The sequence below is a fragment of the Pieris rapae genome, chromosome 12 (assembly GCF_905147795.1).
Source record: "Pieris rapae chromosome 12, ilPieRapa1.1, whole genome shotgun sequence".
In the NCBI taxonomy this organism is placed as follows: domain Eukaryota; kingdom Metazoa; phylum Arthropoda; class Insecta; order Lepidoptera; family Pieridae; genus Pieris; species Pieris rapae.
Window position 1 is genome coordinate 1,685,289 of NC_059520.1, and position 14,562 is coordinate 1,699,850.

The 14,562-nt window shown below is 32.9% G+C and overlaps 1 protein-coding gene across 11 annotated transcripts in view; it reads left to right on the forward strand.

Annotated features, from left to right (window-relative positions):
• The window catches only part of LOC110999894 (cAMP-specific 3',5'-cyclic phosphodiesterase, isoforms N/G), a 295,372-nt gene that overhangs the window by 240,736 nt on the left and 40,074 nt on the right, over window positions 1-14,562 (forward strand). For 10 of the 11 annotated variants that reach the window (XM_045630594.1, XM_045630595.1, XM_045630593.1 and 7 more), the window contains 2 exons: window positions 10,820-10,921; window positions 14,199-14,263. In XM_045630594.1, the coding sequence (XP_045486550.1) occupies window positions 10,820-10,921; window positions 14,199-14,263 (167 nt within the window). Of the gene's footprint in view, window positions 1-1,124; window positions 1,145-10,819; window positions 10,922-14,198; window positions 14,264-14,562 lie in introns of those variants that run through there. The other variant, XM_045630599.1, reaches the window with a different exon arrangement.

The following is a 14,562-nucleotide window of genomic DNA, read 5'->3' on the forward strand; positions in this document are numbered from 1 at the left end:
TATTTGTCCATATACTTATTTTGATTCGGTAAGAATTTGGTCAGAAGATTCAAAAATGACTAAATACCATCCATTGACACTCTTAATCAGCTTGCTATTTTGTCATAAAACGCACTTGCGATTTGCGAACCCTCTGCCAACGTATGTGTTTATGTATAAAACGACACTTTATGAACAGTGTCGGTGGTTGGTGGTCTTAGCAATGCAATTAAAAAATGCAAATACAGACTTGTTTGGATTAATATCTACAGCTGAGTTTCACCATCGCACATCGTGGCAGAATACGAAATTCCACCCGTATCACCTCGACGTCCATCGTTCCACAACTGAGCGTATTTTTATGGCGTTTTGCCTACTGAAGTATTTCCGAAGTAATTACAACCAAGGATTGGTTTAAAGAAAACTTTTCCTGTATGAAAAGAGCGTACCAATTCTTAAAAAAACCGGCAACGCACTCGCGAGTCATCTGGCATTGTGTCCATGGGCGGCGGTATCACTTAACACCAGATGAGGCTTTGCATAAAATTATTACGTTCTATAAAAAATGCAAGCTGGTGATTTTTCACTTTTTATATTTTCTTTAATTTTCCCACTGATTCTTAAATTTCACTGTAATTGGCAACCCTATTTCTAATAAATAGATGCGGGCTAATTTTGTTACTTGCATTTCAAACATTAAACTGGTTTTAATCGAAATGTTAATGTGGCTTTGTTTGACTTAATAAACAATTGATAAATTGGAATATTGTATTAGCAATAACCTAGCAAATTGTAGATACAATACACATAAATCTCTAAATGCAGATAATATGAAAATAGCCCATAGAACGCGTAGATAATAGACGTTTAAAAATGTTTATTTTTGGCTAGTCTATATTAACTAGTGGGTAGGTTTTTATATTAACTCCGTAATTAAGAAGTAGGCGAAGACACAATCATAGATTAAAGAAACGAAGTCTCTTCTAAGAATTACTTTCTTAGTCTGTGGAGATTTAGTATTACCTTAAATCATACAACCTCTTTGCAATTAAAATAAAAAAAATATTAAATCATAAATTCTTTGACAAATCTACAAGTCAATATTAAACGCAGAAATTATTACAAAAATATACACAAGGAAAACCCGTAATCTGTGAACAATGAGGTACGTGGATAAAATTAATTTATAGTCAGATAATTGCGTCTCGCGATTCATTTTGAGATTTGAGACTTTCTAAGAAATATCTTTATTTATCACAGTATGTCTGCAACATTGGCGAAGCTAAAAAATTACATAAATTAAAAATGAAATAAGAGAAAAATTACTGAATCCCTGATCTAATGTATTTAAATAAAATAAGGATTAATTTTGATAGCATTGAAATGTACATATAATGTTATATATACTACTTATTATACGTACTATATACATATAATTGAATTATTATTATAAGGGTCTGTTTCACAATGTCTGATAAAGTTCCAAATAAGCTATTTAATACTTTTTGGTAGGATTAACACTATTTTTGCGTTTCATGACATTATTAAGTTTCATATTCGGAACGTTTATCTTCCGAATAATTTGTGTTGCATAGCTATTTGGTACTTTATCAATACATTGTGAAACAGACCGTAAATTAAAATATCATTGCCAAGAAGTCTGACAGAATTGTTGTCGCGTTGATTCATCAACTAGGATTTTGATGGAATAAATCCAAGTGCTTAAGAGCAGTGTTGGCTTCAGCGTGCGACTCTCATCTCTGAGGTTGTAGGTTCAAGCCCAGCTGTGTACCAACGGAGGTTTTTTCTATGTGCGCATTTGACATTGGCTTGAAACATATAGGAAAACCGCCTGCAAGCCAAGGCTTGCCTTAGACCCCAGGTCGACGACAGGGGCTGATCACCTACTTGCCTAATTGACTGATAAATGATCTGTGGCGCAGACCTAACAAGGTTGTAGCGCCATTGATTTATTTATTTATTCTTAAGAAATTAAAATTAAATCACGAGTGTCTTAATTCATCTTAATACGATAAAGTTACTATGGGATCTGGAGTAATCTTTGAGTCTTTTATTATTTTTTATTTAATGAGTGTTTATATTCAATAAACATTTTTCTCAACCGATACAAAGCAAATTATCAAGTACTGAAATGTAATGATTGCTACATTTTAACTTCTATATTACTCTGCACTGCAGTGTTTGTCCTGCTTATTGTATTTACTCTCATTGAATAAAGACATTCACACTTCGCAAAGCACGTTTCTGAACGGCTTATCTCGGTTACTATAAATAGAAGCACACTTATTGAAGTTTTATAAAAACAATGTCATTTTATTATCCTCGCAACATCACACATTTTACAAGGAAACATACCTATCATATCGCAGTGTTTAGTGAAGAGACCCAAGCTTCCGCAAATATAGTATGTAAATACATAATGATAAAAAAGAAAATAATAATTGCAAATAATTAACACAACAAGGTTTCTAAAACGACTCGGCGTAAGATCTTCATGGACTTGCTATAAAAAAAAATAATAAAAAATGTGTGAAAATAAAAAGGTGTTTATTCATTTTAAGAAGGCACATTTTCATTCCTAGGTGTAAGATTTGGAAACCCTTTTAAGTAAAAAATATCTGTGTCAGGGTTTCCATAAACAAACTTAATTCTTAATTACTTAAAATACTTGCTGAAAAAGTTTTTTTTACAAATCTGACACAATATTTTAACAGGACCATTATACGACGAGCAAAAATATAACATTTAAGATATTGACGTCTATTTACGTTAATTTTAATTAAGTAGTAAAAAGGCCGGCACACATTCACTAACATGGGTGTCTGTTGTCCTTGTATGGCCTCTTCGTAGTATTTCCTAAATTTCTTATTCTTATGCAACATACATAATTTTTTAATATTAAAAATTGAATTGTTTACTTTAGACTCTTAAACGATAGCTTGTTCCTAGAAATTACGATTCAATTGTTACCGACACAGAGTACCCAAGTAAATTCTTATAAAATATAATGAAAAACTGAAATTCAAATTCCAAATAATTTTAATAAAATCTTAAATAACCCCCTTAACCAATCAAATTACCACTCTGATAATGTGGGGAATCATTGCTCTAAAACATATATAATAATTACAAATTGGTTACTGAAACGAAATTCGACGGATACCTACGCTATCGTTTGGGAATGTAAAAATGTAAAACAAAAGACGATGTTACGGCACCGTTCGTTTGTTTATCGACAACACAACTTGTCATGCGATCCGTTTTTTCCATACAAGTTCCAAATACCAAAAAAATCAGTTGCATGCAGTTGATATTTTGGGATGAAACTGAACTTTGCCGAATCGCAGTGTCAGGAGTCGATCGAAATATTTTAATTTAATAAATTCCGTTGCGTGATGAATTCCGTGAAAACTGTTTTTAATTACGCTTTATCTGAATTTACTTCTTTTTATGTGACGTTAATGTTTTATCCGTCAAACTATGGTTATATGTATAGAATGATATATACTTTTTCTTAAACTAAGGAAGTCATCACTTATAATAACTTATAACTTAAGTTTGATTATTTAAGCGAAATTAATAATTATACCATTTATTGTTTTCACACTAGTGACTATTCGCTCGTTTTTTTAAAGTATTCTACATAAAGAGAGAGAGATAATCAGAGTTAATAGAATAAATTTTATAAAAATACTTGAATTATTCCAGCTGTCTTCGTGTTTTGCGATTACCTTGTAATTTATATAGACTGGCTGATCCAGTGAACGCTTACACAAAAATTGGTTCGGAATTTAGAAACACTTACAATTGAATAGTACATTTATAGATTTTATACATATTCTCGGTCAATATACTCCATAGACGTATCTGTCTGTAAACAAAATCGTTTAACACCGTCAGCCTTCAGTGCTCAAAATGGTACGTTATAAAACTGTTTACATGAAATTTGCGCAACCAGCTCAATCGTAATGCCGAAATGAGATTTTATTCAATTTAACGCCAGTAAGTACGTGATTTGGCTCCGTCTCGGTACGTCCCTATAATTAGAAAATTGCCAACAAATCAAAGAATTTAATTCCAAAAACCATTACGGCGACTGCAAATTGGACACTAGTTACCACTACTTATGTTCTATGTCATTTACGAGTTACTGTTCGTATGGCTGACACTCGCCGGCCATTTTTGATTGTTAGGCGTGGCGTTAACCATTTTTTTCCTTGTCAAACCCTCCGCCACTCTTTTTAATCGCTAAGTATGTTTTTGTTCTACACAAAGTTTGTAAGGACCAATACACCATGTTCCACGAAACATCTTAAGTCATTTAATAATAATAAAATCAATTTAAAAAAGAATTGTCTCAGATTGTCAAAGATTCTCAGAAGGCATGGTGAAATAGGAGTACACACTTACATTATCGTGGGAACAACACGCAAATCCTACAGTATAAGAACGCAATACAGCACAATTGGGGCTCGGCTCCGCTGCCTTATATAAATAAATAAGGCCAATAAATTGCGGTCGTATGTAGATAATAAATGGATGTCAACTACCAATTGTCTTATCCATCAGATGAACAAGTATTATTGCTCTAATGATTCGTTAAATTAAGATTGGAGACGCAAAGCCAATTGAGTTTATTAAAATAACTGCGTCACATTTGTAAACATTTTACATCTGTGTGGTTGCCTCAGTCGTCCCTTAACCGACCGTCTTTGAGGCAGTTTTTAACGCGCACCACTACTCTGTGGAATCAGCAACCAGCGAACCCATTCGACCTAGGGTCCTTAGATCGTACTTAAATGCTCGGCAACGAACTTGCGAGCCTTCTGGCAGCGTGGGCAGTATCACTTAACATCAGATGAGACGCCAAACCTCTATGTTAATAATGTCCCTTTTTAGGAAAGGGGAGATTTCGACACTCCTCTACTGCTTCGCCACTGGGTCAGATATCTGCCTGATTGCGTGCCTGATAAGCCGGATGTCGGGGTCCCACAAAAAAAAAACTGCAGATGAGCCTTTTGCTTGAGGCAATGATCCATTTATTAGCCCAAAGAAAGTTTTACCAAAATAGGTTCAATCATTTTGAGATATGAAATCCAAGTAGTTCTGAAAGGTCAATTATTGTAAAAATCAATGTGTGAGATAAGGAAGATATTATCTTGGTTATAGAAAATTATTTTATGTATGATTCTATTGAATAATTGTTTTACCATGAAAATATATGAGAAAATAAAAAAGAACATGTACGTACTTATTGTACAGGGCGTAGCAATCTTTCAAAAAAAAAGTTTGTAGAATTTTTTTTTGTAAATTAATAACAATAGAAAATAGGTGTTTAATAACAATTTACTCTCATAATTTTTCCCTGACGCGGCAAAGGAAATATAACTTCAATAAATTACGCTTAAAACCAGCTATTGTTAGGAGCCTATCAGACTCAAAGACGAAAATAATAGTACATTTCAATTGTGCTAATCCTTTTAAGTGAATATTAAACGAAGGGAATATAATCGAAGTGGAGGAAATCAAGTTTTGTAATAAGTAATTCCGCTTGTTTAAGACGATTTGCACAAGATTTTACAATTTCATAATTATCCAAAATAGCATTATTATGTCGCGTAAAGAGTCCTGTGATATTGAAGTAATAACGCCATTTTGAAGAAATGAAATACGCACAAATATTATATATTGTCCGTTCGTCGTTCCACAACTGGGAACACTAAGGTCCGCTTGTGGAACCAGCTGCCCCCTAAAGTATTTCCAAAAACCATGTCTTAAAAGGCCAGCCACACACTCGCGGGTTCTCTGGCATGGGGTCCATGGGCGGTATCACTTAACATCAGATGAGCTTCCTACCCATTTGCCTTCTGTTCAATAAAAAAACATTTAAAAGTTGTTTTGCAGTCTTCGACTTTTGTTCGTATAATAATAAATGGTTAAGGGTGTCACTGTAATGAGTAATAACTTCGCGGCGAGTGACATTTATTTTTACAATGGGATTCATCGGTTAGTCATACGTGAATTCTAAATATTTGTGAGCTCGCGATTGTTTTTGAGTTTTTCCTGACGTATGGGCGTCATTAATCGTACCTTGGGCACGACTCCAGTAGCTAACGCCAAATGAACTGCACGTGATTATCATGAAATTCTTACATAACCCACTAACACTGAATTTCAATAGCTAGTGTTAAAACAAAATTTCTTTAAACATTGCCATCCATTTAAAATAACCAGTTCTCAAATGAAGAGCGTAGTACGAGCGAGAAGAACTGGCAAGCATGTTAAATATTATGTTAACATGCTTGCAAGGATTTCATTAAGGTTCTTCAAAACAACTATTTTAATCTGATTCGTAATTAAAATCTGAATATATTCTAACAAAAATAACTTTAAAAATTCTAGTGCCTAGTCAGATCTCGCGTCTTTTTTCACAGACTAATAAACTCAATAAAAAAACTTATATATATATATATATATATATTTCATTCTTACTTTACCTGAATAAACGTACGATCGCAAGGTTGAGTCACTTTTAGCCGCGAGCCGATCAATAAATCAGACTCAGACAAATGTTTGGGGTCCTTATATCTTTTTTTATTTATTTCGTAATCATTTCGCTAACTTATGTTATATAAAACAAATAAATATTTATACTGAAGATATAGCCAAAGTGTATTAAATAATACGTACAAAAAGGTACATAAATTTACTGAAGGAAAAATCATTAAAAATTATTAATTAACTTAGTAACACCTAATTCGGCAGTGTTGTGTGATGGTGTGAAAGTGAGGGTGTGTTTGTGTGCTGATGATGCAGGTGCGTTAAGTCTATATTATACTTAAAAAGTTAAGCATATTTTGCAAGACCTTAAACAAGTTAAAGCTTAAGTATTGGTCGTTGTAAATTGAAATACTAAAACTTATGCGATTATAAAAATGGTATGGGATTATAAAAGTAGTTTTAAAGAACATAAGGCTTATCTACTTGAAACCCACTCCTTTAAACCAATTTGCTTTCGAGTTTTATCGGCAGTAAAACTGTCTCATAAAACATTATTAGATTTGCGTCTTCATTTTAAAATCTATGCGGAATGAACGCGCAACCGAGTTTAACAATACTGTTAATGTTGGTAGGTATTTACCGGCTTTGAATGTTCATGAAAAGAAATGTGGAATTTCACAACGTTTTTAAAGTGTATTTTATATAACGTGGATTATAAAATACACTTGGCGTAAAAATGCGTTTCACGAGTTTATAAAAATATTTGTTTTATTAAAGTTTTAATTCAAAAATTCTTAAACCAGTACTGATTTTCTGTTTAGCCATACTGTACTGTCCTGGAGTGGCAGCATCTCTCATCCGACAAATGTTTGTTTTATAGAACAAGAGGCAAACGGCAGGTGGCTGATGTTAAGTGATACCGCCGCCCATGGACACTTTCAATGGCAAAGGAATCGCAAGTGCGTTGCAGCCATTTTTGTATAATAATAATAATATACAATTTAATTTACAAAAAAATACAATTATTTTTGTTGAATTTTTTAAAGATTCTAAAAGAGAACGATCTAATGTTAAAGCCGCTATTACAGTATTTTTTCAAACATTTTCAATTAAATATTTCATCCTTTGCTCTCGACGAATTTTGAACTATACATTACAGAACATTCGTCATAAGAATTTATCCAAACAAAACACCCATAGAGAGAATAATATTAGCAAAAGTATAGGCTTATTGCTCTCAATATCCTTCATAAATAATTATTACAGTACATGAAAATGTTATTGCTTCTTATTGTATTAGCTTGGGAAACAAAATTTAGGTCCACAGATGTAATCTACATAATACTCTGGACAAGCTCTTTCGTTCTTTATATTCATGAATAAATATTGTATATTTTGCCCATTACTTAAAGACAACTTAGCGAGTATTTTATGTACGCCTAGGGTCTTCCAAGTATTAAACCTATTGAACTGGTCAACGATTCTGATGATTTTTATATTTAATTAAAAATTAATTTAAATTTAGCTTTTCTGTAAAATAAGACGTTTCGTATTATTTAATCTGTTATGTGTGTATGTATGAGAATTAAAGACTTTGTGTTTGACATTTCGCCAGTCCATCACATTTTTTTGCCTCTGACGGCGTTAAAAAAATCAATTTTGAACATCGTAATGTTAATGCATCATTTTAAAATATTATATAATTTAGATAAAGGAATCAACTATATCACATATACATAAATATCGTAGATAAAAACTGTTGCAATATTATATATATATAGTAATACATAGCTTTTATTAGGACTTACTATTTTTTGTTTAACATTATAAACTGACGTTTACTGCAATTTAATTATCATAAAATCGTAATAAATCAAATTTTGCTGAAGTGTATTTTTATTTTGATATCAAATATGATCACACAAACAACAGGATACACTTATCGAACGGGAAACTCACCAAAAGAGATAAACTTAAAACAACGAAATAATAATTATGGTTTGATTTATCTTTATTAATACTAAAAGAAGTGAGAACGTATTATGAAAGTTTCATTGTTCTTTATGAGCAATTACCATGACTCGTGGATAGTAAAAAGTCTAATTAAGATACCGCTATTAATGTCTTCTCTCCTTCATTAGGAAGAGCCTTTACGAGATCAGAGATTGACTATGTAAAATTAAAGACGTGGTTTCGGTTGGTTGTGATTGGTTAAAATGAATGTTTTATTCCAATTACAATAATCGAGACTTTCCGTTGGCCAATCACCTTTCTGACATTTTTCCGATTATTCCAGCATTCGCCGCTGAAGTATATTATTTATTCGCTTTTTTTGTGCAGCAATATTCAGTGAATAAATTGATTTGCAGACAGATATCAAGCGATTCTGCGAACGCGAACGAAAACAATTTTAGTCGTTCTTTATAGGATTAAGTTAGACAGAAAATCATAGAGTTCATTCTACTAAACCATCGTTTTAATAAGTGAAGCAAACATCGTAAATGTGGTTTCACTTTTTAAGAATAATACAACTTTTCAATTGCTTCCTTATTTTACGTTTGTTTTTATCAAACACATGTAACAGCTTTATTAGACACGGTGAATCGAAACAGTGGCGGAGAGTTTATTGCCAGTTCTTCTCTTCCGTTCTACGCCCTTGATTTGAGAACTGGCAGTTAATGTAAATTTAGAAGCATTTAATGTATATTTCTTTTTTTGACATTCATTAATGTACATTATGTTACCTATATAAATGATTTTTGAATTTTAATTTTGTTTACGACAATTTATTTATATGTTGAATATCTTTATTGCTACATAAGTGAAATGCCACCTCGCGAGCCACTACTTTGCAAGGTCGTAGCATTCGTAACCCCAGCTACGAAAAATTCTACGAATGTTATAAAGAAATGTAAAACTTCGCTTGGTAACATTTTTATCGTCGACTTATCAGTGCCGCTAATAAGGAAGCAATCGCTTGATATTATATTTATTTCTTATGAATATTTTATAGATATCGTACGCATGTGTAAGTAGATATCGTTTTAATCCCTAGTTATGATATGTTTTCTTTCTGATTACAACGCGTAAACAAATTGTTGCTTCTTATTCAAACTGATGTTTAGCAAAATGTTCCCTTGGTAACACGATGTTCTCTAGTTTATTTTCAATTATCTGCTTCCTATCTTAAGCATGTCTTATGTAGGCTTTAATTGATTTATGAATGTTTTGAGATTAGATTTAGTACAATTTATTAAAAACATAAAATACTCAAAAGCGTTAGAAATATACTATGTTTTCATTATGCACATATAAGCAGACAATTGCTTAAAAATATATACGCTGGAAAAATTGCATCTCAGTCAGACACAGCGTCTCCACATTGTAAATAATATGAAACTTGGTACAAAATGCGCTTGTAAAAATGCTATGCAATTAAATAAAACGCAATTTTATCATTTTTAAGCGATACATGTTGGCCTAGTAGTTTTAGCGTGCGACTCTCATCCTTGAGGTCGTAGGTTCGATCCCCGGCTGTGCACCAAAGGACTTTTTTTCTATGTGCGCATTTAATATTAGCCCGAACGGTGAAGGAAAACATCGTGAGAAAACCGACTTGTCTTAGACCCAAAAGGTCGGGGTGTGTCAGGCACTGGAGGCTGATCACCTACTTGCCTATTAGATTTAATTATTATCATCATAAAACAGATTTATAAATCTGATAACCATACCAAAAAGAGGTTGAACTGTTTTATTATATCACCATTTCAAATCAATGAATATATAAGTATATATATATATTCATAGATTTAATCTTCAACCATTAATGGAAGGACAGACACGTAAATTGGCTTCGTACTGTTGTTAAACTTTGATCGTGAACTAATTAGGAAGTTGATAGATATTATAATATACATTGTATACCTGTTTCAATCAATACGTGCCCGGAGATTGTGAATGAGATTTCAATATCATTTGGATCTGATTTCCCTAATCGTTATTTTTGCTTGTAAATAATTATTTGCCAAAGCTATGTTTTTTGCTCTTCTATTACATATAAAAAAGAAACTGGCAGAATGGTACATTAATGAATTTTTGATTAATTTTTTTTTTCTTGTACCTTTTCAATAGTTTTTACATAAGTGTATGTATTTATTTGTAAATATGAATATGAATACCCTTTCTCTTAACATGCTTGGAAGCCAAAACAGATGGTCTCTTTAAAACTCAAACAAGCCAATGCCGTCCAACTGACATAGTATCAGACTTTAATGGTGTTGTTATAGCCATAACTAATTTGCTGTAATTTTGTTCACAGCCATGGAGAAGACTTGATAGTGACGCCTTTCGCTCAGGTACTAGCCAGCCTGCGAAGTGTACGAACCAACTTTTTATGCCTCACCAATGTTCCAGCTTCTAAGTAAGTACTTATATACATGTACAACTACTATATATGCAATATAATAATATTGCATATATAATAGTTGATTGTATAATATAATAAGCAGTGTAGAGATAATATTGAAAAATTGCGCAATGATTGAACAGAAATTTATTTCGCAATATTTTTTGTACTGTGTAGGGTTAGTATTGTGCAATATTTTTTCAGTTCACTGTTTCTCAACAATGCCATGCATGCATGGCTGTAGCCATAACTTCGTCGTCAGACATGTTTCTCTCATGATAATATTGACGTGAGTGGTTGTCAATCTTATTGCTAAATATAATTGAACGTTTGGATTCAAAGAGAGTATTCAATATTATTGCACAGTAAAAATGCTGTGCAAAGTTATTGTAGATGTATACTCTGCCTAATGCAGAGTACTAGATTTACTTTGATGGATACTTCAGTTGGATATCGTGTACATGGTTTTATAAATTAGGGTATACATACGAAAGGAATACGTATTGCCATTTGAAGCATTTTTTTGGATAACGAACGTTGAATGAATGTTAATACGAACGAAAGAAAATTAGTGAAATAATTAAACGTAACATGTTTACAAGCTACATTTTTATTATAATTGTAAGTATCAGTATTATTTATAATTTTAGAGAATTTTATAACAATTTTGACAATCCTTCAAGCAAAAAGAGCGTACCAATTCTTAAAAGGCCGGCAACGCACTCGCGAGTCCTCTGGCTTGGCGGCCATGGGCGGCCGTTTCACTTAGCATCCGATGAGCTTCCTGCCCGTTAGCTCCCTGTTCTATAAAAAAATGTCATCAGCATAAAATTACAAAACTAATATTTGTTATCCAACGTAAATTAATAAAATAAAATTAGGTTGTATATTACGTTTAGTTTCCTCAATACGGGATTTCCTACTGATACATGAAAGCCTTTCAAATAGAAAGAACCTTTCCGCTTTTACAATAAGATTTTCATCAAATCAGTCGAAGTGGCCTCTTTTACGGTTCGATCTATAAATTACATAGACAAAGAATATCCGATGTTTACTGAATGCGACTGGAAAAAAGAGGACCTTTTTAATATAAATCACCATTTGCAATTTCATAAGAAAGCTCCTCCACGGTCTCATTTATAACGAAGTTTTTTCTAGAAGTTTTCTGAAGGGAAACTTCTTTAGGCGCATGAGGGTAAAATTTTTACGGAACATTACGAAAATGTGCAACTTTGTTGAAGAAAAGGGAGAGAGCGATTGAGAGAGTGAGAAAGGGAGATAGAGAAAAAATAGACGCTATTGGTTGATGTTTAGTAGTTACATAGTAGTTGCATTAAAGTGTTGTAGTGCAGTAAACGCAGATTTTTGAGTTAATTATATTGTCATAAGTACGTATACAGTGTGTAAGCAGTGTCAATATAGAAATACAAATATATATTGCTACATGAACACCTATTGGGGCTTTTACCTTAATAATAATTAATTTGCAAAGAAGTTCACTTCTGACATGTGTACTTTGTACGCACGCACTTTAGTTTTAGGCAATAGGCGGCAAAGTGGGGCCGCCCATGGACACTCACATTGGGCGGCCGTGTCACTTGGATGGTAACTGCGCCTTAATTTCGGTGATATCGCTCCCTTTGCTAGAATGGTTGGTTAGGTTTAACTACAACTATATATATTGTCAATTTAGAAATCAAAATGAATGTATTTGGTTTCCTTTAGTGCGTACGCAAAGCCAAATTAAGCGTAAATTCGTCAGTAAATATTAATTAAACGGTCCACTGCTTACAGACATAAGTACCGACCCAATTACATAGTATAAATGACATTTGAAGATTATATTGTCCTTTCCTTAGGCTGCGTCTCCACTGTCAGACAGCCTGGCGCCGATAGGAGCATATTATCCGTTGAACCGAACAAATATTTTGTCGCCCCTTAGAGATTAGGACGTGTGGTTTTAAAAATGTTTTAGGTTTTATTTGAAAATATAGAATATATGGGGTGTGCATGTGTGCAAAATTGAGTTTATTGCTAGACTTTTCGTCAGAAAATTTCTCGAGTAGGTATATTGAGTAACCTATATGAATAAAGGATATTTGGATTTTATTTGACAGTTATCATTATCCTTTAGCTTCTTGGTTTCGTAGTAATAATAACAATATTCGTAATAATAATATAATAGGGGAACTACGCATCTGTGGCATTAATTGCATTGATCATGTTTCTGTAAAATTAGTCTTCCGTGCCTTATATGCCTTGTAACTCACTATGTTTGTAGTTTTGTATGATAATTGTGCGCATGCAATAAATTCTGTGCACAGACGAAGTTTATATATACACTACCATATAGTTAGTGCTGTTGAGAATCTTATTACGCTTAACACTGAGTCAATATGCAAGCTTGCTGTCCTTTCAGACATATTGAGTTCCAAGAATTTTAAATTTCACTTAAAACGCCATTGCATATGTACTGCCTTTATAAGGGTATAACCCAAGTTAGGTTTAGAATAATTATCAAGTTTACGTTTGACAACTCAGTAAAGATAGTGAATTTAAGCCGTTGGTAATGCGTATTTATAATTGGTATATGTAGGCGACACAACCTTGATTTATGATACCGTCCACCCGCAACGCCTACACGCTTTTGTATCAGACAATATATACATAATTACGTTCATTATTATGATGTATATGATTATAAGGAAAACAATGTATGATTACACCTCCACATTTTTATGAGTAAAATAAAAATAATCCTTTATTTTTGAGTACTACGTTACATTGTCCTTGATGTTTAACATTTGTACTCGGCCTTCGACGGATTGAAGAGTTCAAATTCTTTGACATGTCTCTCATGCTTGCTACAATTTTTCAATCCTTAAGGTGGTGACTGACATTGAATTTTCGCTCGATGTGAGCACGTTACAAGTCGAATATTCGGCATGTCAGTTCATCGAACCGAGCAACTCGATACGAGCGCTGAGCGCCCGAACTCGCTCACTCGGTCGGTCTTTTTTGGCGAATCCCTTTGAATGTTGCATTACAAGTCAGTCGCCACCACCTCTAAGTCCGCCATTTTGACTGCAACTGTGGATGGGATGAAGCACAGGCGAATCGTGAATATTCAGGTGTTGTGAGCATTGTTGTGAGCATGCACGCAACGAACAAATATTCACATTGAGCGAAAATTCGATGTCAGCCGCCTTTACTTGCCATTATGAAGTTATGAAATATAAATATTTTAATAAGGTGTCGGTTAAGTGTTCATGAATCTTTATTATAATTCCAGGTCTCGGAGATCGTCAGGCGCAGCTACCGCTGCAACTCCTCAGCAAAAAAATTTCAACTCTGGAGGTAAATATCGAGATGAATTTTTCCAATAAATTGTATAGTTAATCCATAGACGGTTGTTCCAACGGCTGGATTTTATTTATTAAAATTAAATATTTGGAAACTAATTATTAGAATAGATACAACAATATAAATATAACATTATTGAATTATGCAACAAATATTAATCACATGACAATCAAATTCTTTTCAACTTTATTGATTAAGTTGCGGTCATAACACTCTTATACCCTTCAAACCAATTCTAAAGAACTATCAGATTTATAATAAATGTATAAGAAGAATATTTATCTTAATTCCAT